The following is a 25058-nucleotide window of genomic DNA, read 5'->3' as shown; positions in this document are numbered from 1 at the left end:
CAGGAGTCCCGAACGGGCATCACAACCAATCAATGACTTGTCTGACATGCTGAGTCTAGACTCTTTAGTGGAGCGACCGACCGTGACGCCGTCCGTCTTGGGGTGGATATACGCGAAGCTGTCCATCTCACTGGGGAGACGGCCGACATGTGAAAAAGGCCGGCAATTGGCATTTTCATTCAATGAGATGGCGGCAGTGAAATGTGACGGATCTCGGAGTCAAAATTCCTGTGGATGATCGAAGAACGACCATCCAATGAGGTGTTAGTGATTCGCGCAGCGGCAGGACGAGCGACCATCTCATCAAACTGAGGAATTTGGCGACGAGTATAAACATCACGTGATACCGCTCTGACAAGCGACAACAGTTGACTCGAATGACTGTCCAGATATGAAATTTTTGTCCTGAGAGGAAATCCAGTATCCTGACGTTATACCACATAATTTGAGTATCGTGTTTAATGACTAGTTGGTCTTGAAATGATTTTACACTACAGTGGGTGCCTCTAGTCCCATGTTGACGCCTTCCCACCAGATATATCCATCCCAATACCTCTCCACTCATCTTGAAAATTGATCTGATTGGCAAAACAGCCATGTGGATAACATTAGTCTCAAGTTCATGGAATCTTTGTAGAATCCAGCTCTCTGTTACGGCAGTAAAATTGCCACATATTCTGTGACATACCGCAATGTTTTTGGACCTTCGTGGATTCTTATGCCAGATCATGGCAGCCACCCAATCCTTTTGCAGCGCCCTAACTAGACGATGGGCTGGAAATGTAGTTCCATCATCCATTCCTTATGGACACATAGCTACATGAAGGGCTGCTTCCACATCTTTACGACGGAAGCCCGGCGTCCGACCAAGGCAGACACCCTTCTTCAACAGTTCTATCGTTTGTCAGTAGTATGACAATGCTGGAAGCAGGAATAGATGCTGACCTTGAATTAAACGTGCCGCGTTCACAACCTTTCGGTCATAACTGGAATTGTTTGTATCGCCCACAACAAATGCCACTTCATTTTCCAGGAGAAATCCCTCTAGATCCTGTATATCAAACCACTCACCGTCAAGCTCATGCTGGACCTCTTGTGGTAGCTCTGATGTGGGATCTTGGATGTTCTCCCATCGTGGTAGAGTTTCAGTTGAGCTTCCCTTCGTCTTGCGAGGATAATGGGTACCAGCGCCACCGATTTTGAAGTAGGGTATCTCTTTCCACTCATCCAGGCGCTTCCGGCTGGCTTTTGCATGCAAGCAGGCTTCAAAGTAAGAGGTTAGGCGTTTCCTATCCATCAAGCGAAGGAGGAATCGGAAAGGTCTCTGCAAAATGTCCATGCTAATAGAGGCATCGCTGAGGGCTGAGTACCCTTCATAGAGACATGCAAAATGAAGCCGCTCGATAAACGCGCTCAGCTCCAGGGAAGGTGCCTCGGGGACATACTGATCTTCTGCCCTTCCTCTGAAGCCAGCAGCGTATAGTGTCCCCAAATCTTCGCTTTCTGTAGATTCTTTATAAGGAGGCGATGTTGCGAGAGAAGTCTGCCTGCGCTGGGGCTCCTTTTCCTCTGAAGATGAGTGGCTTCCTTCGCTGGGTGATGATAAGTTTGTAGCCACATTTTGATCGCCTGTCATGTTGGCTGCTTTCGCTAAAGATAGGCAAAGCTGTACTGTGTCCCGTAAACGGCCGGTCAACCGAGGATCGGATGCCAACACCTCGGATTCGATCAGCTCATCGCTAAATGACAAAAAAGCTGTGCTGATCTTCTCCACTGCAGCCTCAAGCTTAAGTACACGGCTTTGGAGGGAAGAAACGCTGGCTTCCTTGCGGGAACGATAGGCCCGTTGTGCTAGTCGAATTTGCATTCGACGTCGCTGCCCGGTCAGTTTGATAAGCAGAATGCTAACCAGCGCTGGCTAAGATGAGTGTTGACGCACCTCATGAGGATCTTCTCCTTCGTCGGCTGACTTGCGAGGTCGCCCTCTTTTTCTTGAGAGCGAGCCATCCGTGGAATCGATATCTGTTCTCGTTCGTTTCGAGGACTTAGGTTTCGACGCTTCGGGCTGCTGATCCCCACAAGGCGAATCTTCCAGATAAAAGCCGCCGTAAAGTTGCGTTCGAGGTTGAGGTGTCGTTGTTTGCGGACTAATAGAGCGTTCTGGGAATAAGTATGAGGATGCAGACAGAAGCGAAGTGATTTTGTTAGCACCCAGGAGATCCGGTACAGTTGATCGACTGCGGCTGGATAGTACTAGATTTTGATGGACCTCCTCCCAGCTCAGTAAGGGAATCTCCTGTTCAGACATCCTAGATCTCGTCTTCAACATAAATCTTTCAGGTTGAGATATGAGCTACGGAACGATGACATGAGCTCAATAGAACTGCAGTAGAAGTCAGTCATGCAACGAAGCTAACTGATGGAAAGTGATCAGTATATATCTTTCTCTAATTTGCCATGATAAAGTCTAATAATCTCATCAGCTGGATGATCCCCCATTAGGAAGTGGCTTGATTGGTTTGTTGTCGTATGGAGCCTCGGCTCGATCACTAATCACAAAAGACACTACTAAAGTGCAACGGATGGGCTTTGATTTAAACCAATTGAATTAACGCGCGTTTGATTGATGGAAGGGCCAACCACAGCTTTCCACAGTGTTGTCTGCGATCTCCTCAGATGAATGGTCGAATGTGGCATCGATATAGTTTCATGTGCCGAAACCGAGTCTCATGGAGCTTTTTTTGCCACCAGGTCATATGTGAGGAGCTCCAGCAAATCCTGCGGTGATATGATACCTCTCGAAGGTTGTTCACTGAGGTGGTTCAAGCATCCAGTCTCTGTGAGTAAGGTGGGGCACCACAACGCTAAGACAAGCAAAGCAATCATCATCGCAAGTGCGTAGATGTCTATCGACACTTCGCACCTCAAGGCTGAACACGATCTACTCTGGTTGCTATCGACATGGTCATTATAGCTGTCGCCGGTGGAACCGGGGGAGTGGGTAAAACAATTGTCGAAAGCTTGGTGAGACAATCCCAGCACCAGGTCATAGTGTTGACTCGCAGCGTAAGTCCCACGGCAGCTTATTTTGGATGGGTTGATCGCGGTCTCATCGTGTAATCCAGGAACCTAGAACAGATCTTGTTTCGGATAGGACTCGACAAGTGCAGGTGGACTACAATGATATCCCCTCTCTTGTCCAGGTTCTGGAGCAGCATGCTATCCATACCATCATATCCGCAATTGGAATCTTCGATGCCACAACCAGTCAATCTCAGTTAAACCTCATCCAGGCTGCAGAGATATCCAACGTCACAAAAAGATTCGTTCCGAGCGAATACTCTTTTATTCAAACCAAGGAGTATTTTCCCTCGTGCTGATGTATTGTTGTTATTTTTGCTAATTGACGTGACCAGTCTCCTCCCCGTTGACCCCAGCATTCAACATTGGCTCGATGCCGCTGAGCTCCTCCAGAAAAGCCACCTTCAGTATACGCGGGTCATACCCGGCTTCTTCATGGACTACTGGGGCATGCCTGTGGTGCGCACGAATCTCACGCCCTGCACCTTTGGCATTAACATCCAGCACTGTCAGGCTGCCATCCCGGGCGACGGAAATGACGTGATGTGCATGACATATACATACGATATGGCAGCATTTGTGCTCAGATTATTGGATGTTGAGGACTGGCCTGAATTCAGCATTATTGTTGGCGACGAGGTCACGTACAATCAGCTTCTGGAGATGGCCGAGGAGATTCGAGGTCAGTGATTCTATCTATTATCCCCTGTTGCCTAAACTGAACCGATATAGGCCAGAAATTCCAGGTCACTTATGACAGTAAAGAAAGTATCAAGGACGGTCGGGTTACTATTCCTCCAATGCCCGAAGGAAATCCCTACCCCCCAGAGGATCTGCAAGAGATGACCGCCTTGGTGAGCCGACTGACGATAGCTGGTGTTTTCAAGCTACCAGATCAAAATCGACTGAACGACAGATTCCCTGACCTCCAACCAGTGAAGATGAGGCAATTCCTACAAGATGCGTGGAGAAACTACAAAGGAGTCAAATAGTATTCGCAAACATTTGAATTAATATACAAGTGTCATCGGTTGCATACATCGCAACATTTCGTGATAGCGCTCAACTCCGGCACGGCCGCACAGCATTAAGACACGCGCCTTGTACCGGAGACACCAGAGTCTCCATATCTCACAGCATCAGGAAGATCGTCTTCTCCGGGGCCCTCATTGTACTTGTTGGCAGTCTGGGGCTTTGCGTGACGCAGCCGATCACCGCGCAAAATGTTGCTCTTATCAATGGCCTCCCTCTCGTCGTCGGCTGGCGGGGGAACGCTTGGTCAGTCACTCAGAACCAACATGGTTCCCGAAGCAGAGTACGTACCAAGCTGCTCGTCCGTGTTCGAGTAGGGAGGCTGCATGGGATCCTCGTAGGGGGCCTGGTCGGGCTGAACGGGGACCTGGTTGCGGAGCTCAGGACGTGTCTCGCCGGTGTAGGAGTTGTCGATAACGTCGGCTGAGACGGGCGAGGCGTCGTTCTCGGCCTCGTAGCTGTCCTCAGCTTCTCTTTCGGCACGGTTGGACATCTTGACTATAGTCTATCGTAGAACGGTTGCGGTAGAGACGTTGCAGTAGAACAAGATTGTAGGTGTGGTGGCAGAGTGGTTGGATTGCTGGTGATGCACCGATGACAATGCTCGGGATACCGTGGGTATATATGTGTTTCCAGAGTTCCGCGAGTCCCAGCATCGCCATCCTGACATCAAGGTGTTGTCAAGGGGTTGTAATGGTGGGCGTTGAGTTTCCGATTGAGTTCTGAGGCGCCAGTTGGGTACCTCCACCGAGGCCTACGGCCAACTACCTCAAGCTTTCAGATTCAAAGCTTAATCCAGTGGAGATCTACAGACAAACTGCGAGTACATTGTTCATCTTAGGCCACTTGGCTACCAGATCGGTGCGATATTCAACACCTGGTCTTCAACATTGGTCGTACCTGTACGGAGACACAATCAAACAACTAGCAAAGCGCATACCATATCATACGACGCGTATGCGTCTGAGATCATCATCAATCGGATCGATCAATGATCGATCAATCCCGATTTCCATACCCCTGCTTATAACGGACACAACCAGACAAGCAACACCCATCTCCAGTTCAAGGTGGCGATATGACGCATCTCTAACACCGACCCGGACTCGCTCCCCGGCCAGGCCTCACCTAACACATAATAATCTTCAATAACCACTTCTCCGGGAGGAGGTATCCACACTAAAATTTGTTTAGTGCCTGAGCGTGCCAGTTGTAGTGTTTCGATGCCGCAGTTGATTATCAATATCAATCTCGTCGGTCCATCATCACCATCTCCACCAAAATCAACCAATCAGAGACAACTTCAACAATGTCATATTCAAGGGAAAACAACGAAGTCTCCGCTTCTGGGGAGGATAGGGTGAATGCTATGCGCGGCTACAAGGCGTGAGTTAGAATTCTGTCGCCGTCAACCGTTGTATATGGATAATCTGATGCGGGACCAGTACGCTCAAGAATCCCCGCACCTCGGACGAAGCAAAGCAGCACGCCAAGGATGTGCTAGATAATGAGCTCCATGGGGACCAGCCGCGGCATGATCTGTATGCTATTCGACAGCAGAATAAAGAGCCGAACCGAGTTGCCGGTGGGCTGAAGGCGTAAGTATTCAGGACGGGAAAAGGAGAGGGTTGGCTCATGTGGTGTTTAGTGCGCAGAGGAATCCGCGCGTGAAGCCGAGAGGAAAAGAGAGCGCCGCGGAGAAATTGGATGCCTTGGGACGGGCGAGGGATGAGCAGGCACAGCAGGATCAGTCGCAGGCGCAGCCGGAGGAGTAGATGTTGTAGATGTTGTATTTTTACTAGATTGCGATGTATAGACTTTAATAGAGTTGCGTTGGTACTAGATTGTAAGCTTGAGGTCCTAAGGCTCCATAACGAGCAGTGATTCTGATTCTATGTCTATTTATCTATCTTCAGATGATGGATTGGGATTGATCACATCATCAGGCCATTTACGAAACATATCGGCTAGATGGTCAATTGGTGCAGCCAGCAGCCCGACCACCGTCTCGAAAGGAGGTTTATTCGGGGTGTTGGGATGCGACCGGGTGGGAACGAACATCTTGGTTCGGCCGAACGACTTGGACAGCCTCTCACTCTCCTTGGGGGTGATTGCGCTCTCCAACTTGACAAAGTCAGTGGTTTCCTCTTCGTCGATGTGTTTGGCCAGGTCCGCCATCATAGACTTGAGCGTCGGCATGAACGCTGGATCGGAGGGATGCATGTCCTGGAACTTTTGAAGCTTTTCCTTGATCTGTACAGCAATCAGTGTCATGACAGAAGATAGACTAGCAGATTGTGCTAGTACCGTCTGATGTTCGTCACGGTCCTTATCGGCCGTCTCAGTGCCATCTCGGAGATATTTCTCCAGGGCAGGATACACGACCAGCTCTTCACCTATCGCATGGCGGGCGAGTTCCCAGGTGAACTTGTTCTGGAAGCGGATTTGCTCATCGGGATCTCCAGAGCTCACGATGATGTTGTAGTATTCTTCAAGCTCTCGGTGGTCCTTTTTGATCGCATCCATAAGATGGCCCATGTTGATTGTTTAGCATTAACGATTGCTCAGGTACACTGGCATGCATAGTGACATTCCGTATTCAGGAATAGAACTGCATTAAAACACCCTCGATGAAAATGCCCTCAATCGCGACCATGGGATTATGGCACAGTGTAAACATCACGACACCAACAACTGAGCATCAATGCGTAGGACATCCATTGCCTGGTAGTCACAAAGTTGTTGATAGTACCTTCTTGATCCCGGTTCCCATCGCAGACAGTGTTTGCTTGGCCCCTGGTCCAAATCACGATCATGGAATACTGGTCATTGGGCAGTAAGCTGTGACGGTACTAAGGTACCTATGACAGCGAGTCGGGCTCCACATGTGATTGGAGGCATTGAAGCAAGGGAAATGCCCGGATCGACGGAAGAGTGGCGCTTTTGGGCGCTGTCATGGTTATACAGACAGGAAAACTCCAGCGAATTGGGCCCTGAGGCTCTCTGCTTGGTTGTAATCCCAGAACGACCACAAAGTGTGACGATCCTGGGACTGACAGAGCCATGAAGAGCTTTGGTGTGCATATTGGCTTACAGCGAAGGGTTGACAGTCTGGGCGCAGGTACACGGACACCCCGCCATCCCATTCATGGAAGGATTGGCGACAATCCTGATCCGGACCGCTTATGGGAACAATCTTGGCCAACCGGGGCTTTAGCCGACACATCATCCCAAGAGTCTAGAATGGATCGATGACTGATTGATGGCTGTTGTTCTCCGCTCGCTTTCTTTCAGTCTAGATTACATAAGGCTAATAGGCTCTGAAAGAGTCAATCAAAGTCACATCTTGGCCTTTGTCGCGTCCTTGGAACGGAGCAATGATGGATGACTGCCTGACGTAATTCGGATGTATGACCCGCCCATCATTCGACGTTCCTTGAGTGCGACGTGTTGGCGGTAAGAACCAGTGCCTGACAGAGCACAGTCTCTATTTGGCTATTGCTGTGGGTAGTAATGCATGAGTTATTCGTGTTGCTTTCTCTATTGTTTGTGCGTTGGCATTCCGATCGCAGTGGGGGTGTCCAAATTGTCCCGTCCAGCCTCATTGGTATGGACGCCCAGGGCACCTACGATATTCGGCTCTATTTCCCCGCGCTCTCTGGGGCTGAAAATTATATCCAGATGATAGTTCCTGTTCTTGACAGGGGTCTTTTGTATCTCACCTGAATTTCAAAGTCGTCCGAGTTGTGGTCTTGTGCCTTGAGTTGAGCCCTCGCGTGACGGATCACATTCACGTCTCTCATTGTCACATTTGGCGCATTTGCAGCTGCTGCCTGTTGGATCGATAGCAAAAGAGTCGATCTAAATATCTGAGCGCCGCTGATCTTTCGACATGGCGACTACATATGCATATGAAAGGTGAGTCGAGAATCCTTAAAACCCCGTCCTCGTGTTCCCCAGGACCTCAGCTAAATGTTATATTCTGTTTCCCAGATTCCCGTTTCACGAACCCGGATCAGGACCAGACTCCCATCTGACAACAGCACCTGAGAGCTTGGTGGTCGGAAACTCTACAGAATACGAACCACACCACCATAACGGTCTACGAAGGCCCAGCATGGGGAAATGCCTCTTACAATGGTTCTGGTCGACACTGATGATCGACGGCTCAAGCACACAGGAGAGCCAGGCTAAGCCCTCGAATCTTCGACAAGCTCGAAAGGGTAGCACATTCACTACACAAACGACCTCTACGGCTGATGGGAGTGGACTGCAGCAGCAGTCGTCTCATGATAATAATACGGACGAGGAGAATCCCGCGTGTAAAGCCTGTCGAACATGGGGGGTAGCTTGTGACAGGCAGCAACCACGATGCTCGCACTGTCTTGATCAACAAATCTTATGCTTCTACGTGGCACCGTTACGAAAGACGATGAAGAAATCGAGCCGGTCTCGAGCTTTGCAACAAGGAACAGGAACGTCAATGCAGTTGCAGCAGCAAAGTTGCTGCTGAAAGGGATGATACAGCCAGTTCAACACGTGAATTGACAATTTAGATAGGGAATTACTCTCTTTTTGTCACTGGCGATGCGTAGCGTGCCACAGCGATCATTTTGAAGTCCCCCAGTCCCCTGATTAGATAAAGTTATCGCAAGGGAGTATCTCCTCCGCACAAAGCGGGGGAATACACCTGGATCCTGGTACATGCATGCAGCGGCGATTGGACTTATCTCCAGATATCCACGATTTCTTTCAGAAAATGGCGCTATCGGTGTTCCTGAGCAAAATGATGATCAGCAAGAAGACAGTTTCCGTTTATATGCGAGCCTGTTCTTATCTCCACTTTCACGGAGCAGCATGCCCCGAGACCATTTGCCACGAGCCCACGACACCCCCTCAGACCACAAAGTACATGAAGCCTTTTGTCGCAGTCCGCCTCGCATCTTTTGCATCAACTCGGATTACTACCGAAAGGGAAAGGTCACTACATGTTGCTGTCGGAGCACTGTGAGCCGTCTCCGCTCTACAGGCTCGGACACGGGGTGTTGAAATATGTACCTACAGTGAAAATGATATGAAACTTCACTCTCAGACTCTACAATTGATTCCTGTAGCATGCTGTGATTTTATTCTGTGGATGCCTCCTCATACACACCAGCGTCGCTCAGGGACCCTACCACAAATACAAGGTAAGCCCTGCCATTTCCTCTACCTCTGCCGGAAACTAATCGGGCATAGATGGAAGTCGAATACACTCGTCTCGCAGAGACAATACGCCAGAAAGCCAATGCCCATAGCAAGAATCGCTTCCTAGTCGCCATCGCCGGCATCCCGGGATCCGGCAAAACAACCACCGCGGCCGCCGTTGCCAGGCGTCTAAACGCGCAAGCGTCAGCAAAACGCGCTACTCTGCTCTCCATGGACGGGTTCCATCTGTCGCGGGCGACGCTGGACCTCTTACCAAATCGAGAAGAAGCGTATATCCGCCGCGGGGCTCCTTGGACCTTTGACACGGCCCGCTTCGTCCAGTTCGTCCGTCGGCTACGGAATTGGGCTGATTCGACGCCCCGCACCTTTGCAGCAGAGACTATCTACGCACCTTCGTTCGACCACGAGGCTAAAGACCCGGTCGAGAATGGCATTGCTATCACTGATGACGCGGAGATCGTGATCATTGAGGGGAATTATTTACTGCTTGACGAGCCTGAATGGCGGGAGGTAGCTGCGCTGGTCGACTACCGGGTGTTCGTCGAGAGTGATCTGCAGGAAGCGCGAGAACGAGTCGCGCGACGGCATGTCCTGGCGGGGATTGAGACGACGTTGGAGGATGGATTTCGGAGAGTGGACAGCAACGATTATTTGAATGCGGTTACCATTCGGGAGAAGCTGATCGCTCCTGATATGGTTGTTCACAGTGTGACTGAGCCAAGTTGTTGATACTCATACAAATGCAGATTTGGATATAATACATCTGAACCCTCATTATACCTTACATCATGGTCTACTCCTTGATCTTCTGCTTATGAAACACATCTATAGCCATCAGCTATTGTCCATATCTCTGCAAAGAAGAACAACTTACTCGGAATCTCAGGCATCCAGCTCGCCCTCGAACTACAGAAAAACTCCCCCTTGGGCGGCAACGCCTCCGGATCATCTAGAGTCCCAACGCAGATATACCGGGCCTGGTCCTTGACCGCATCCTGTCCTTCTTAGCATCTATACACGGCTTCGAATGCTGCCAGACCGACTCACCCCATATTCAAGAATGAAACTTCCACAATTATCGCAGAATTCCCGGTGCAGCAACGACCCGGACCCGTTATCGCCGACATGCTCCTTGGGTTTCCCAGCGGTCAGTTTGAAGGCATCCTTGGGGATCTTGGCGGTTAGGCCGTAGTTTGTTCCGAATGCTTTCTGAGGAATTCATTAGCTTGCGCATTGCGAGCAGGGCAGAGGTGAAACTGAACTGACTTTACAGTTTGAACAGTGGCAGAGGGAGGTTCGTGCATCGTCTGGGGAGTCAAGCGTTATTTCATATTTGATGTTGCGGCAGTAGCAGGATCCCGTGTATTGGGGCATGGTTCGTGATGTTGTAGTTGAGATGGCTTGGTAGGTTTTGCGAGGAGTGTATTTGGCTTTGGGAATCTTGGAGAGATGGCGATTTACAAGGCAGAGGCGGTTCATACGGTTGTCTTTGTTTGCCAATTGCTGATATCCAAAAAGATGATGCTATACAAAGTGGCTTTGAGAGCTTGATATATAGTTACTGGGGGATGCTGACGTCACTGCAGCTCGTGGGCAGGATAACTCAAATTTTGAAAGTATAAACATTTTTACTTTCAACCATCTCTTTAGCGAGAGACTTGACCTATGTAAATAGAGCTAGTATCATCAAACCTTCTTGCTTCTTTGCTGGCCACTGGCCAATTGGACATATGGGGACGGTGATGTGATCATGACAAAACGCCTGCATGCAAATGGCTGCCAACTACTCCACCTCCAGGCTCCTCTTTTGACATCAGCGTGTGGCTTCTACATGGTGCTTCTAGAAAAGTACTGGTACTTTTCCAAGCTTTCTGCACTTATCCCAGGGACTAGAAAAATCCACCTGTCGAGATCCCCCAGGAGATTTGCGGGGTTGATCTCGACGACCCCCCCGCACGCTATCAAAATGACAGACCAGAAGCAGAAAAGAGATGTCGTCTCGTCGCTCATCTTCACTTTTCCAGACGGCGAGTCCTCGAAGCCCAAGGTAGCTCTGTTTCGCCGCAGCGATAAAGTAAGGACATATCCGTAAGCCCTATACCCCTCCCCTCCCCTCCCCCCTCCTCTGGTTGAATGTAAGATCCACTGACCCTAACAGGCATCACCTCGCCCCAATCTCCGGTACCATCGATCGAACTGACAAAGACCCCCTCGCAGCCGCCTGGCGCGAGCTCCACGAAGAGACGACCCTCACCCCGGCAAACCTCACCCTCTGGCGCGTCGGGAAACCATTCACCTTCAGCGACTCCACTGTCAACCGCGAATGGACCGTCCACCCCTTCGCCTTCAAACTCAAACCCCCAAGCCAAGGCGGCCAAGGCGAAACAGCCATCCAGACCGACTGGGAGCACGAAAGCTGGGAATGGCACGATCCGGCCTCCATCGTCGACGACGAGGCCTTCGGCGGCGTGCCGCGCCTCCACGAGACGCTACGCCGCGTCTTCCCCGAGTGCGGGATGGGCGAGCGCGCGGGGGAGGCCCTCGCGTCGGGATTGAAGACGCTGCGCGAGGACCATAAGAGCGGGGCGCACGAGCTGACGAGTATCGCGCTGATGACGTTCCGGGAGGTAATCGCCCAGACGCACGAGATAGACGAGAGGTGGTGGACGACGGTGCGCATGGCCGCATGGCATCTGATCAAGAACGGCCGGGAGAGCATGGGCGCCGCGACGCTCAACGCGCTCCTCTCGGTGCTGGGAGCCGTTGACGAGATCCTGAACCATCCAACCATGGGCACCGAGCAGGAGCAGAAACGGGACCGGATACTCTCCACCATCGACTCGCATCTCGCAAATCGGAAAGCTAACACCGCGCGCCTCAAAGACGCATTCACCTCCTACCTCCAATCGACCTTTCTGACGACGGAGCCAAAGCGAGACAGAATCACCATGCTCACCTTATCCGCCAGCTCGACGACAAGAGACAGCATCCTCGACGCCTTCGCGGCGCTAGACATCCCCACGCTCGAACTGCGAATCCTCGAATCTAGACCGCTCTTCGAAGGCGCTACCCTCGCCTCCTCTCTCTACTCCCGCTTCCAGTCTGAGTTCCGCTCGAGGCCGGGCAAGAGACTCGATATCAAAATCTACACAGATGCAGCGGCTGCGTTGGCCGCTCAGAACATCGACATCGTTCTCCTTGGTGCTGACCGCATCTGTTTGTCTAAGGGCGTAAGCAACAAAACAGGGTCATTGCCCGTCGTGCTCAGTGCGAAGCATGTCACGCCAAGCGCGAAGATCTTTGTCCTCAGTGGGTTGGAAAAGGTGGTTGGGGACGACGGGATACTGGAAGATAAGGTGGAGGATAACGACCCCGAAGAGGTATTGAGTGCGTGGCGCAATGAGATGGTCGAAGGTACACAGGTGCTCGAAGATAGCTCGACTAGTTCCAAGACAGGCAGGGACAGTTCGGCAACTGTCCAAGTCAAGAATATCTATTTCGAATGGGTTCCGTTGACGTTGGTGGACGCCTTTGTGAGTGACGAAGGGGTTCTCGATGAGACAGCCATCGGAAACAAGTCACAGCAGCTAGGAAAGCTGGCACGTAAATACTTTGATGACTTATGATTTGACCATATTTTACCAAATCGACTCCATCAATTCAATAGATTCTTATTATGTACATCAAATCCAGCACCAAAGCCACAAAGGAAAGCGTCACAGAATGGTAATATCTTCAAACAGCTCATGGCAAAGCAACGCCAAACACCGGCTGATCAAAGGCCTGCCTGGATCATAAAGGCTGCCTGGACTCAAAGCAAAATCGGAAAAGGTATCATTAAATATCACGAACGCGAGTCTGTCGCTTTGCCGTGCCAATATGTGTGTTGTGCACCTTCGTAGCGAATTTGAGACTAGTCAATGTCTCTGCGAGGTGAGCCTGCAACGGGCTGCACATAACAAACATGAGAGTCTTGGAGTTTCCACCCAGTGAAAATTGAAGCAAGTAAGTGAGCTATCAAACCGAGTCAGTAAGCTTGAACATTGACAAGAGGGGGAAATAAGACAAACCTTGCTGTTCCGGTAGGGAATGTGTCCACCTTCCTTTCCTTGTCCAAGGGCTGCAATGACATCTCCAAGGCAGCTCAGGCTGCGATTGATGTTCTGTGTCTCCTTCAATCTCTCCCCGGTTGCTTGGCTGTGACTGAGCCGTTCGCTACCGGCCAGATCAACCAGGTTCAGGGTGCCCTCGCTGCGTTCGCCTGTAATGCGGTTTTCACCGAGGAGCTTGAGAATGAAGACAGAGTGTGACCGAGAAGATCTTTCGTTGGCCTTGGTGGCCGCCACGGACCGATTCGCCGCAGCTCGCTTCAGAATAGATTCTACCATCTCCGGCGACCCCAGCCGAACAGTGGTGATGTCCGTGATCATCGTCTTGCATCTCTGCATATCGTGGCGGATCTCGTGTTTCTTCTTGTCTAACTCTTCCGCCTTGCCCAGAAGGTCGTTCAAGTTTTCGTTGTACACCTCCACGAAGTTGCCTTCCATGGTGTACCTCCAGCCCTTTTCTTCCAGGCCCTGAGCGGTCTGGTAGATCTGATGTACTGCCCTGGGGATCATGCCATCAAGGGAAGACATGGTATATGTCTTGCCACTGCCTGTCTGGCCATAGCAGAAGATGCAGACATTGTACCCATCGAGAGCACTCTGTACGAGCTGGCTGATTTCCTCGAACACTTCAGCATTCTGAGTCGAGGGACCGAAGACGCGATCAAAGGAGAAATTGTTGTTCTTCCGGGTAACAGTGCCGAGAGCGCTTCTTTCTTCTGGACCCATAAGACAAATCTCTTTGCACTCTTCTGACTGGTCCGGGTAGTCGATTTGAGCGGTTTCCGCAACTTCGGACTCTAGAGACGGGCGCACTCGACAAAACACCCGAATGTTGCCTTTGAGCTCCTGCACCTGATTGTGCAGCTTTCTTCTCAAAGTTTCCTCCTTCCTCAACTTCTCCTTTGTCGCCTCAGTTTCAGCCAGAGCATCCATCATCTGCTGGTTGAGACGCTCGAAGGCCTGAGACTGCTCTTCGCGTCCAGATTCCAGGAATTCTATTCTTGCCTTCAATGCGCGAGCCGTGGACTCGAGCGTAACACTGTTGCAGCTTGCGGTGTCCAGGGTTTGCCGCAAATCGTGATTTGCTTTTCGCTCACGCTCCAGGTCTTCTCGAACAGCATGTAAATCTTGCTGGAGCTTGGCAATTTCCCTATCCTTTCGCTCTAGCTCAAGAAGAGAACGTTGCGTGTCGAGCGCAGTCTGCGAGGTGATTTGGTTGATCTCTTGAAGTCGAACAGCTTTTTCGTCGTTTATTTGCTGCTCGAATTGGCGCCTAAGTTCGCGGACTTCGTCTTGGTGCTGGTTGTCTAGTGCCTGCAGCTGCTTCCTGCTCTCTTGTCTGACTGTTTCGATTTCGGCGCGTTGCTGGCGTTCTGCATCGTCCATGGCGATCTCATGGTCCCTTCTAGCGTCCTTCAGGGCTCCCTCGGCAGCGTCTAGTCGGCCCTTTGTGGTCTCGAGTTCCACCCGTAATGAGAGGGTTGTGTCGGTCAGTTCCTTTCGTGTTGCCTCCAACTCGCTCACTGTAACAACTGTGAGCACACTTGCAGCGCGAGTAAGTATCCGCACTCACCTCTGGTTTTGTACAATTCAACGGTCTCTTTCAGACCGAAACTCTCTTGTCCGGCCTGGCTGACTCGTGACACAAAAGCGTTGAAAAACTCCTCCATTGTCTTTTCGCGCGTAGCCTGATCCCAGTCGGCGCCTGTAGAATAGTTAAACGTCTTGATCGAAGAATCTTTGTGCAGAAATGGTAGGATAGGTGGTTTCGATTTCCTAGGGGGATATTTGGAGGGAGATGCAGGCTTCTCTAACGGCTGTCTCACGGGGGAAGATACGGGGATCTTTGAGGTAGGGGGTTTAATGGGTCCATCCTGCGCGGGATGCAGAGATTTTGGGTCCAGTATGCCATGGGAGACGGGGTCCTTTTCCGACTGATGCAAAGCAGGACATGGAGATGCCCCGAGTTGGTCAATTCGCAAAGGGGCCTCTTGGATACCAAAAAGCTTCCGTTGCGAGCCAGACCAATCGCATGACATCTTCCTGTCTTTACTATGCGGCGTAATAGACGCAGGGTGGGAATAAATATCAAATAGGGAAAATAGGGACTGCCGCCTACCCTTTCTCTTTCCCAAAATGCTTGCAGCGAAATCCTCTTCTTCATGGGTATCCAATGACGTTGCGGGCCGAGTGATGGAGTGACCGGTCGGTTTTCGGGGACCAGCAAGCGAGGTGTGCGGTCGTGGCGCATGGGAAGGAGGTCGTGATCCGGGTCCAACAGTGGAGGAGAAATTGGTTCTGGTAGTCCGCGAAGCAGTCGAGGCCGATCGGGTCAGAGTTGATGATGCATAGGAATTAGTTCTAGTATGAACTCGTCCCATACTCGTGCCTGGACGTGACGGAGGAAGGCTTCCTGTTCCAGATCTGCTGGGCTCGGGGGCCTGTGTAGCGCTTCTAGCGCGGGTGGTGTCTGTTACCGTAAGAATGTGAAGTTCGCTCTATCAGATTGCTATTGTGGTTCACATACGCGATAGACTCGACGTTTTGCTCGCAATTGTGCCAGGTTGGGGCAAACCAGAGCGAGAATTGGTCATCCCCGACGTCATGCCAGCCATGGGGATGCGCGATTTAGTGGTCGGCTTTGGTTGCGCCTGCTCGTGAAAAGAGGTAAGCCTTTTTGATACACATCAACCGAGATGGTCGAATTACCATATACTCATTCTCCATGATGGTCAATTGCGTATGGAATTTTCACCGTAGACTGTTGGAAATACCGGTCTATGACATCCGGATGGAAAGAGTGTGCAGAAGAAATGAGTGTGTCTCAGAGCTGCAGAGAAGACAAAGAGTCAACAGTGTATCAACTGGCTCTGCGACATGTCAGGAGGTGGAGCTGCGAAGGGAGGAAGATAAATGGACTGCGAGTCGGGACTAATGTAGGTAGTCTTCTGTTTAGGTGAGCTGAACAGTTTGCGATGATCGAATGTGTTTTGGTTTCTGGAGTGACGGAAAGCGGTAAACAAACTCGGCTGACTCAGCTATCTTTCGGCGGGGACGCACTAGTCTTTTTTTGGACAAGGCGTATCAGGCCCTCTTGTTCTTTCATTTCATTCTGCAGGTCTCCTCGAGATAATAATAGAAAGGCAAAACCGTTGTAAATGAGTCCTTGACTTGTCCATTTTACTTCGTACTTTGATTGCTGTCTTCTTTGCAGTTGTCTCTACGAGTACGAATCCTTTACGAGTTTACGGCAATACTTCGTTGGTGCTCCTTTCTTTACCACCTGCCCACTGCGCAGTGGGCACCCACTTTCCCTCCCTTGTCTGGACTAACTAACGAACGGCGGCTGGACTCGTGTGTGCAGGCCGACAGCTTTCCCCATCCCTCCCCCGTGATACAGTTACATACTCGGTCTCCCTTTTTCTTCCTCAACTGCATCTTGTGCCTTTAATTGCATTATATCTACTTTCATTGTATTGTTCTTCTATAAGTCGGTGCCATGTCTGGTCGCTTTGTTCGTTCATCCAAATACCGTGAGCTTGACCGATCCCTTCCCCTCAGGCTGCCCGCATATCTGACAGGTATCAGGACACGTCTTCGGACGACCGACGAGAAAGGTATTTACAATAAGAAACTCCTGAATAATCACACGTTCTGGCAACAACTCATTCAATGCGCAGGATCAATGCTATGATAACCTTCGCGTGTCGAAAAATGCTTGGGATACCAACCTTGTCAAGGTCCGCCTGCGCCGGCATCCCGATTACCACCCCTGAAGATAGTCTAACCCCCAAACTAGGTCAACCCTCGGTACCTCTCCGTGAATTGGGAAGCTGGTGGTGGTGGTGCATTTGCTGTCATTCCACTTGAAGAGCGTGGCAAGCTACCCGAGAGAATACCTCTGTTCAGGGGTCATACCGCAGTCGTTCTGGACACCGACTGGTGAGCATCCGTCGCCTACTGTTAATTTCGCGAGGAGAACCAACACATTCCAGGAACCCTTTCAATGATGATTTGATCGCCTCTGGTTCCGACGACGGCAAGGTGAGTTGATCATAATTCTCTGCTTCCAGTGCACTAACTCATATTGGCTCTGTTCTAGGTCTTGCTTTGGCGAGTTCCCGAAGGCTTCACTCTCCGACCGGACGTCGAACCTGACGAAGTACAAGACATTGCGCCCGTTGGAAAGCTGAGCGGTCACCCGAAGTTGGTCCTCTCCAGTCCCCTCACACTCTGATCCGTCACCGGACATGTCGGTCCTAATTTCTGTCGCAGGAAGATTGGGCACGTGCTCTTCAACCCCTCCGCAGAAAACATCCTCGCGACTGCCTCTGGCGACTTCACTGTTAAGATTTGGGATATCGAAGCCGGTGCCCCCAAATTGACGTTGAAGTTGGGAGATATTGTTCAATCTCAAGCGTGGAGCGCTAATGGTTCCCTGCTGGTCACCACCTCTCGAGACAAGAAGCTGCGGATCTGGGATGTTCGCCAGGAGCGTCCCGCTCACGAAACCCAGGGACACTCGGGTGCGAAGAACAGTCGTGTTGTATGGCTGGGCGAGCGCGATCGCATTGCGACTACCGGTTTCTCCAAGATGAGCGATCGCCAGCTGGCGCTTTGGGACATTCGTGCCCCTCGCGAACCCATCAACGGCTTCAAGACTCTTGACTCGATCTCTGGTGTATGCATGCCGTTCTGGGACGATGGTACCCAATGTCTGTACCTAGCTGGTAGAGGGTGAGTTGTGATTTCTCCACGATGTTCAGCTACGATGGTCTGTACTGACCACTACTAGCGATGGCAACATTCGCTACTTCGAATTGGAAAATGACAAGTTCGAATTCCTTGCTGAATACAAGTCCGGCGATCCCCAGCGTGGTATCGCTTTCATGCCCAAGCGAGGTGTGAACGCCCACGAGAATGAGGTTACCCGCGCCTTCAAGACTGTCAACGACAGCTACATCGAACCAGTCTCCTTCATCGTCCCTCGCCGGTCAGAAAATTTCCAAGACGATATCTACCCCCCTACTTTCGGTCTGAAGCCCGCTATGGGCCCCTCGGAATGGTTCGCTGGAAAGGAAGCCATCCCTCCCAAGATTTCTATGGCCAGCCTTTACGAAGGCGAGGGTCTGAAGGAGGTCACAGGTGTACAAGAGAAGCCTACTGCTACTACGAGTGCTCCTGAACCCAAGGCTGAACCTGAGCCCAAGCCCGCCGAACCTGTCGCTGCAAAGAAGGCCGCTGAACCCGTCTCGACGCCCACACCCGTTATCAAGCCGGAGGTGTCCATGAAGGAGCAAGGTGCTTCAATGGCTGCCATGGTGAACAAGTTTGCCGACAAGGAAGACGATGCCGAGCCAGTGGATGATGATTCCAGCTTTGAGGAAATCTCCAAGCCAACTGAGCGTTCTGCTCGTTCCGCGGATAACGCCTCGCCCTCGATAAAGACCAGCCCATGGCAGCAGAAGGAAGAGGCCAAGTCGCAGGCCAGTCCTGCTCCGGTGAGCTTCTTTCCTCTAAATCCTCCGCGGCGAAGAACTAATCAGAACAGGCCTCTCCCGTCGCCGCAGAACGAAGCACCCCTACCGTGTCCACTCCTACCACCACAACCCCCCCTGCATCTGTAGGCTCGACTCTTCAGTCCGGCACCGCTGTTGCCGCCGACGCCGTCCACCGCGAGGTCTCAGCCATCAAGGACCTGCTCGCGGAGCAAACCAAGATCATTGCAGCGCAGGCGGAGCAGATGCAGAACCTGACTGCGGAGATCGAATCTCTCAAGGCCAAGCTGGGCTAGCCGATTTCTTTTCCGTGATAGCCTCTGCCATGTAGTGTATTCTAACTTGTGTGCGTCGGGGACGTTTCGCAACCTAAAAGAATCCGTCCTCTTCGTTTGTCCATAACCATATTCGGTGTCTTATATTCTCGGGGGCTTATAGCATGTTGCAACGTCAATACCACTTCATATCGAGTTTACTCTCCTTTTCGTTTTGAATCACTGAGGCATGCAGGGTAGTTATAAAGGTTGATGGCCATATGAGGGTAACGCTAAGTTGTAACGCCTTGACGATGACACCATCCAAGCATCGACAATCAGCCTCCCGAGAAGGTTTTTATCCATATATCCAAGCTGGTCAGTTCGCATTGGCCATTAGCCTAGATTCCTTTTACACCGCCAAGCCTGCGTTGGACGAGCCCATTAGGTATAGCGACTCAACTGGGACCTCCCGCAGTGGTAAGCCATGGGCTTGCTTAGCAATTCATGGAATGTCACTATCTTATTTGACGTATAAGGATATCACTCCTAATTTGGGTTACGGCTATGTCATCTTAGAATCACTGTCCGAGTGATGGTACTTCCATTTAGTACTATTCAACGTATATGTACATGCAATTCGGGTGGTAACTGTGCGACGAGCGCAAAATGAGAACCACCACGGTCAAGCGCTTCATAAATTGCCTGGCATGCGCTCTCTATCTAGCTAGTAGCGGGGATGAGATCTCAAGTGTCTTGAGATCACGCCCATCGACTAGCTTCTCGCTCTCGTTCCACACGCGCAGCACGCGCCGAATCCGGCTCCTCGTCTTCATACTTGTAGCTGAGCCGACGGCCGCCGGCCAGGATGCGCTCCTGTCGGTTATCGCGCCGGCGACTGGACTTGCTCTCTGCATTCATTGCTTCCCGCCGCTGTTGCTCCTTGAGCATTCGTTCGCGATTGCGGGCCTCACGCTCTAGCGTATGCGGATCCTTCTCGGGCTCGGAGGTCTTGGCTGGTGCTTTGTCTCTGGTGCTGTCTTTGTCCCTGTCGCTGCCGTCCTCGCGGTCTCGCTTGATGCGTCGGGAATGGTGGCGAGAGGAATAGTCACTGTCAGCGGGAGACTGGGTTCGGTCGCGGCGAGAGCGTTTCCGATCTCTGTCTCGCTCGCGGTCTCGGTCCCGGTGACGATCGCGATCTTTTTCGCGTTCACGGTATCGATCGCGATCCCGGTCACGGTCGCGGTCTCGGTCGCGGTTACGCTCTCTTTCTCTTTCTTTGTCACGATCGCGATCACGATCTCTGTCTCGATCACGGTCACGACCCCGCCGTCTGGCGTCTCTGTCTCGGTCCCTGTCTCTGTCACGATCTTCTTCGCGGCGACTGGAGCGGTCCTTCCGCGAGACGGACGCTCTGCTCTCCGAGCGGGAGGTGGGCTCCTCTAGAACGCGCTGAAGACGATCGACGTCATGCGAATCTCCGTTGCGGCTGTGACTCCGGCTTCGGCTGCGACTACGGCGATGGGATCGATGGGACCGACGTGCATTTCTGCCCTCCCGTTCCTTGTCCCGTCGGTGAGACGATCGTTTAGAATCAATAGACGGAGAACGAGAGCGGCGGTCATCCTCGGCCGCGGATGGCTCGTCGTACTTGTCTTCTCGACGGGGTCTTCTGGGTGCATCACGTCTACGTCCGCGATCGTCGGCATCCTTATCCACCGTTGGTGAGCGCTGACGGACAGAGCGACGGCCATTCACCTCGGAGGGACCGGGAGATCGGGATCGACTCTTCGCTCTAGAGGAAGACCTGGCTCTAGATCTTGATCTTGACTTTGATCTCGATTTCGACCTGGTCCGGGTCCGTGCGTCTTCGTGGGGCGTTGTTGGGGTTGCACTACATCGATATGTCAGGTTACAATGCAGACTGACAAGCCGCTGTACGACTTACCTCTGTTCGCTTCTTAGTGACGGACCTGAAGGTCGTCCCTGAGCAAAATAGTTCCGTTGTCTCAGAACACTGGTGTTGGGGAGACCCTCACGCATTGCTCTGGGAGCGGCGGGGGCTCCTTCGACTCCCGGACCCCGCGGTCCCTGCTGCATGTTTGGCCCACCCATATAAGGAGCACCCCCAAAGCCACCCCCGCGGCCTCCTGAGAATTGTCCGCGCATATAGCCTCGTCCAAAGCCCATTCCCATGTGGCCAGGCATGCCCATCGAAGCATTGGGCATCATTTGAAAATGGGGGTTGGACCGATCAAGACTGTCGATAGTAGGGATCCCTTGCAATTGGGTTTCTTGCTCAGTATTCCCATCGGCAGCGGGTCTATCTGCAGATATAGCCTCTGCTGCAGTATCCCCAGACGCTTCCTGAGAAGAAGTTGACTCCTTTGACGGCTCTTGGTCACGGTTCGCTTGTCCATCGCCGGATGCAATCTGTGTCTCGTCGGTTTCCGTGGCGCTGGGATCGTCCTGCGATATTCCAGCGGGGCCACCTTCCTGCGACTGGCCTGTCGTGTCTTGATCAAAGTCAGAAGAATTAGGGGTTTGGAACGCTGCGTAGTTAGCATTATGGGGATAATTAGCCTGCATATGCCCAGCAAAGCCGCCACGGCCACGGCCGCCAGGAACAAATCCACGGCCGCGGCCTCGGAAATTGCCTCTGCCATAACCGGGGCCATAGTACCCGTTCTGAAAATCTTGGCTAGGGAACTGTTGCTGCTGCATTTGAGCATGAACTCCGTTGGGTTGAGACATATTATATCCGCCAAATCCAGAAGGACCCCCATACTGCGGCCCCATACCATTTGCGAAAGCATTTGGATTGAATTTATCTTGGCCTCCATTCCACATATTGTTCTGAGAGCCGTCCCATCCCCCATACATCCCTTGACCAGCGTCGAAATTCATTCCCATATTCATGCCACTGTTCATGCCATTCATGCTCATCCCGTAGCCTCCAAGCATACCCTGATTCGCGGCCATTGGGTCCATTCCCATACCAGACATTGCTGGAGACATCATGTCAGTGTCTGAATGTTCTCAAGAGACAAGATGAGGAGAAACCTACCCATTGGGTTGGGGAAGTTGAACATGCCGTTAGCCATGAACTGGGCCATTGGGTTGAAATCGCCGCTGGCGTTGTTCCACGCCATATTTGGGAAGGCGCCGGGTCCCATGTTGAATCCCATGGCATTGGGAAACATCGGTGTCGGGCCTTGGGCCTGAGTTATCCCTTCGTCTGCAGGTTGGGAGAGTTGAGGCTCTTCCGTCGCATCTACTTCGCCAGGTTTGTTTTCCTCCGTAGCCTCGTCTGCATGACCTGCCTCGACCGCGCCATTTTCAGCTTGCTCATTCTGTATCAAAACGAATTAGTCATCGCCAAATACATGGAAGTAATCAATAAACAACATACTTCACCAGAAGGCTTGGGTACTGCTGCTTGATTTATATCTGCCACACTCTCAGCAACGGTGTCCGACGGCTCTGCAACGGTCACAAAAGTAGATGACTCGTCCCCTGCGACTTCACTACTGTGAAGTTTGCCCTCCGGTATCTCTGCCACCGTGTTGCTTGTAGGGGTTTCGGACACGGCTGGTGTCTCCGACTGAGCCGGAGTCACATCTGCAGGCGTCACTCCATTCGAGATTGCCGGCGTAGCAGATTGTCGCTCCTTTTCGCGTTTCTTTTCTTCCGTGCGAAGGAAGGCTTTGAGGGTCGTCCGTAAAGCTTTGTTCGGCTTGCATAGGTCGGAGGAAATGGGAGTATGTGCGCAAACGGGACAAGTTTCCGGAAGCGATATCTGGCCTAGAGATCGGGAGGTCAAAAGATGTAAAGGGCAAGTTGTTTTCGGGACTGGCAGGTGCATACAGTTCTCACATATGGCCTGATCACAGCAAGGCAAGCGGAACGCATTAACGGCAAGTTTGTTGCAGATGGCGCATCTCAGCTTGAATGGTATTTCATCCTGAGTGAGGGAGCTGATGGGACGAAATCGGCAAATTAGACCAGGAAGATAGCCTACAGACCTCGATTACAACAACATGCACTCACCTTGCGATGTCCATCAAGCCCGCAGGCTGGTCCGCCACAGCCATTGAGAGTTTCCAAGCTAGTCGATGATAATAACGAAGGTGAAGAATCGCGCAGCACCTGGGCTCACGACCGGCAAACAGAGGCCAAAATGGCAGTATCAAAAATCACGCCTGGGTCCACCATCAAGATGAGGTAATATCCATCTCAACGGCTCCGGAAGCCAATATAGAGCGTTGCCTTGTAGAGCAATCTATCTGTTGACCAAATTTGGTTGGTGGTGAACTTGAGGTGGTTGGCATGGAGAAATAAAGATCCGGCCATCTTTTTTTTATTCCTTTTTTCCCCCCTCTTCAGGTCCCATTTCGGCTCCCCGCCCAAGCTCCGTAGAGACTTTATCTGCATTTGCTTTACGGAATAGGGATAGATACAACATGCAAATATTGAACAATTAATATTTTGAACTATGCATACCAACACTGTCCATCTCTGCAATTTGAAGCTTTGGTTGCACGTTACTACTGCGCTGGCCTTGTCTAACTGGCTCCAATATCACCATGACTCAAGGCTACAGAAGGTAGAAACATCGTTGGATAACGCTGTTCTGCCGCTAGGCTACCAGCAACAGCACCAACGACGCGCCATCAGATTAGATCAAGTAATTTTCACCTTCATCGACACGGAGGTACGTTCGGACAAGATCAGCGGCGATACCCCTTGGTTTCTGCTCGCTGAAACTTGTCTTTCCTGCGTCTTGGGAGCTCTTTTATCATCATCGGCAGTCGTGGTATAAGTTTTAACAAGATGTAAAGAAATCTTGTTGTTTTGAAAACATGCAGAGTCGATTACGCTGGGACATGGAGGAGCATTGAAAAACATCAAAGAAAGTATAAACCATGGTATTCTCCTATAAGGCTATTGTTGGATCAGTAGTTGCATCATCGACAGTGACTCGAAGGATAAAATTACGCGCTGAAACCAAGCCCAGCATTAGGAGGCCCAATCAACGCGCTGTCCGTCTGAGACGCCTTTATGGGCGAAGTGGCGATGAGAGGCTTGTTCAAGTACTCGACGGCAATCAGAATGATTAGAGAATAGACCATAAAGCAGTCAGTCACCAAAAATGAAATTAGAACGAAAAAAACAACAACAGAGTGATGCATGAAGATCAGGGGGAGGGTTGATGCAGAAAGAAATGTTCGAGAAGCCTTGGTAGTGAGTTAACGAGTTGGTTTAGGCTATCGATGACGAACAGGGAATAGGATCACAATGGATGCACAAATCACAAAAAAGAGAGGAAAAACCTAAGGCATTCCACAGTTTTAGCGCGAGAGTGGAAGGCGGGCGCAGGGTTAAAAAGGGCAGCTGCTGCCCCGGAAGAAAGAAACCCGGCCTGTTCTTCTGATACCTGTTATCGACACGCGATTTTCCACCCTTTGGCACACGCACTCTTAAGACTTAGGTTCTTTCCCTCTGCCTGTCGGTACTTGGTGCTGAAGAAGCTCGGGCCATCCGTGGCGCGCGATCTAAACATTTATTATTATTATTATCATCCTTAGCATTTGGCCGCCGTCGCGACTGGTCATTTTATCACCCCAAATCCCAAGGCATTGAGGTCTTGTCAGGGAGGTGGTGATATTCATTTCACAATTGCTTGACGTTCTTTTTGTGATGTATCTACTCGAGTCCCGTTATATGTCCTCATACATATACGTGAAGTCAACTTAAAGACCGCCCCCGGAAAACAAGGTGCCTACCCCAAACTGCAACTATACGCCCCGAACTCAACTACGGCAGTGTCTGTATACACAAAGGGAAATAGCCATTGCTAAAGCATCATCCTAGCA

General features: G+C 51.3%; 11 protein-coding genes across 11 annotated transcripts; 5 read left to right on the top strand and 6 right to left on the bottom strand.

Annotated features, from left to right (window-relative positions):
• Window positions 1-802: 802 nt before the first annotated feature.
• Aud_001389 (bZIP transcription factor) lies at window positions 803-2308 on the bottom strand (the record flags this gene model as incomplete). Its single annotated transcript, XM_043286888.1, has 3 exons — window positions 803-894; window positions 946-1876; window positions 1940-2308. The coding sequence occupies 3 exons, from the start codon at window positions 2306-2308 to the stop codon at window positions 803-805; spliced, it is 1392 nt and encodes a 463-aa protein (XP_043142823.1).
• A 653-nt stretch (window positions 2309-2961) lies between these two features.
• Window positions 2962-4073, top strand: Aud_001388 (uncharacterized protein; the record flags this gene model as incomplete). The annotated part of the gene is made up of 4 exons (XM_043286887.1): window positions 2962-3066; window positions 3126-3361; window positions 3417-3763; window positions 3814-4073. 4 exons carry the CDS (start codon window positions 2962-2964, stop codon window positions 4071-4073), a joined length of 948 nt encoding a protein of 315 aa, XP_043142822.1.
• A 95-nt stretch (window positions 4074-4168) lies between these two features.
• Window positions 4169-4606, bottom strand: Aud_001387 (uncharacterized protein; the record flags this gene model as incomplete). The annotated part of the gene is made up of 2 exons (XM_043286886.1): window positions 4169-4341; window positions 4405-4606. 2 exons carry the CDS (start codon window positions 4604-4606, stop codon window positions 4169-4171), a joined length of 375 nt encoding a protein of 124 aa, XP_043142821.1.
• Window positions 4607-5422: 816 nt separating this feature from the next.
• On the top strand, window positions 5423-5888 carry Aud_001386 (Con-6 family protein; the record flags this gene model as incomplete). Its single annotated transcript, XM_043286885.1, has 3 exons — window positions 5423-5499; window positions 5559-5711; window positions 5762-5888. 3 exons carry the CDS (start codon window positions 5423-5425, stop codon window positions 5886-5888), a joined length of 357 nt encoding a protein of 118 aa, XP_043142820.1.
• Window positions 5889-6015: 127 nt separating this feature from the next.
• Aud_001385 (HHE domain protein) lies at window positions 6016-6651 on the bottom strand (the record flags this gene model as incomplete). Its single annotated transcript, XM_043286884.1, has 2 exons — window positions 6016-6366; window positions 6421-6651. 2 exons carry the CDS (start codon window positions 6649-6651, stop codon window positions 6016-6018), a joined length of 582 nt encoding a protein of 193 aa, XP_043142819.1.
• Window positions 6652-9351: 2700 nt separating this feature from the next.
• Window positions 9352-10050, top strand: Aud_001384 (phosphoribulokinase/uridine kinase family protein; the record flags this gene model as incomplete). The annotated part of the gene is made up of 1 exon (XM_043286883.1): window positions 9352-10050. One exon carries the CDS (start codon window positions 9352-9354, stop codon window positions 10048-10050), a length of 699 nt encoding a protein of 232 aa, XP_043142818.1.
• Window positions 10051-10114: 64 nt separating this feature from the next.
• On the bottom strand, window positions 10115-10800 carry Aud_001383 (GFA family protein; the record flags this gene model as incomplete). The annotated part of the gene is made up of 4 exons (XM_043286882.1): window positions 10115-10146; window positions 10196-10316; window positions 10369-10530; window positions 10588-10800. 4 exons carry the CDS (start codon window positions 10798-10800, stop codon window positions 10115-10117), a joined length of 528 nt encoding a protein of 175 aa, XP_043142817.1.
• A 487-nt stretch (window positions 10801-11287) lies between these two features.
• Window positions 11288-12947, top strand: Aud_001382 (translation initiation factor eIF-2B subunit family protein; the record flags this gene model as incomplete). The annotated part of the gene is made up of 2 exons (XM_043286881.1): window positions 11288-11409; window positions 11480-12947. The coding sequence occupies 2 exons, from the start codon at window positions 11288-11290 to the stop codon at window positions 12945-12947; spliced, it is 1590 nt and encodes a 529-aa protein (XP_043142816.1).
• Window positions 12948-13158: 211 nt separating this feature from the next.
• Window positions 13159-16157, bottom strand: Aud_001381 (putative kinesin family protein (KlpA); the record flags this gene model as incomplete). The annotated part of the gene is made up of 6 exons (XM_043286880.1): window positions 13159-13335; window positions 13392-14953; window positions 15004-15135; window positions 15550-15900; window positions 15958-16081; window positions 16140-16157. 6 exons carry the CDS (start codon window positions 16155-16157, stop codon window positions 13159-13161), a joined length of 2364 nt encoding a protein of 787 aa, XP_043142815.1.
• A 772-nt stretch (window positions 16158-16929) lies between these two features.
• Aud_001380 (coronin) lies at window positions 16930-19224 on the top strand (the record flags this gene model as incomplete). Its single annotated transcript, XM_043286879.1, has 9 exons — window positions 16930-16963; window positions 17019-17047; window positions 17111-17170; window positions 17230-17372; window positions 17426-17474; window positions 17533-17636; window positions 17706-18167; window positions 18226-18931; window positions 18982-19224. 9 exons carry the CDS (start codon window positions 16930-16932, stop codon window positions 19222-19224), a joined length of 1830 nt encoding a protein of 609 aa, XP_043142814.1.
• Window positions 19225-19944: 720 nt separating this feature from the next.
• Window positions 19945-23276, bottom strand: Aud_001379 (uncharacterized protein; the record flags this gene model as incomplete). Its single annotated transcript, XM_043286878.1, has 6 exons — window positions 19945-21076; window positions 21131-22190; window positions 22250-22535; window positions 22595-22986; window positions 23050-23159; window positions 23233-23276. The coding sequence occupies 6 exons, from the start codon at window positions 23274-23276 to the stop codon at window positions 19945-19947; spliced, it is 3024 nt and encodes a 1007-aa protein (XP_043142813.1).
• Between the last annotated feature and the right edge of the window lie 1782 nt (window positions 23277-25058).

Source organism: Aspergillus udagawae (genome assembly GCF_001078395.1).
Source record: "Aspergillus udagawae IFM 46973 DNA, scaffold_1, whole genome shotgun sequence".
Taxonomy (NCBI): domain Eukaryota; kingdom Fungi; phylum Ascomycota; class Eurotiomycetes; order Eurotiales; family Aspergillaceae; genus Aspergillus; species Aspergillus udagawae.
Note: the sequence above shows the minus strand (reverse complement) of the source record. Positions and strands in the feature narration are given on the sequence as shown.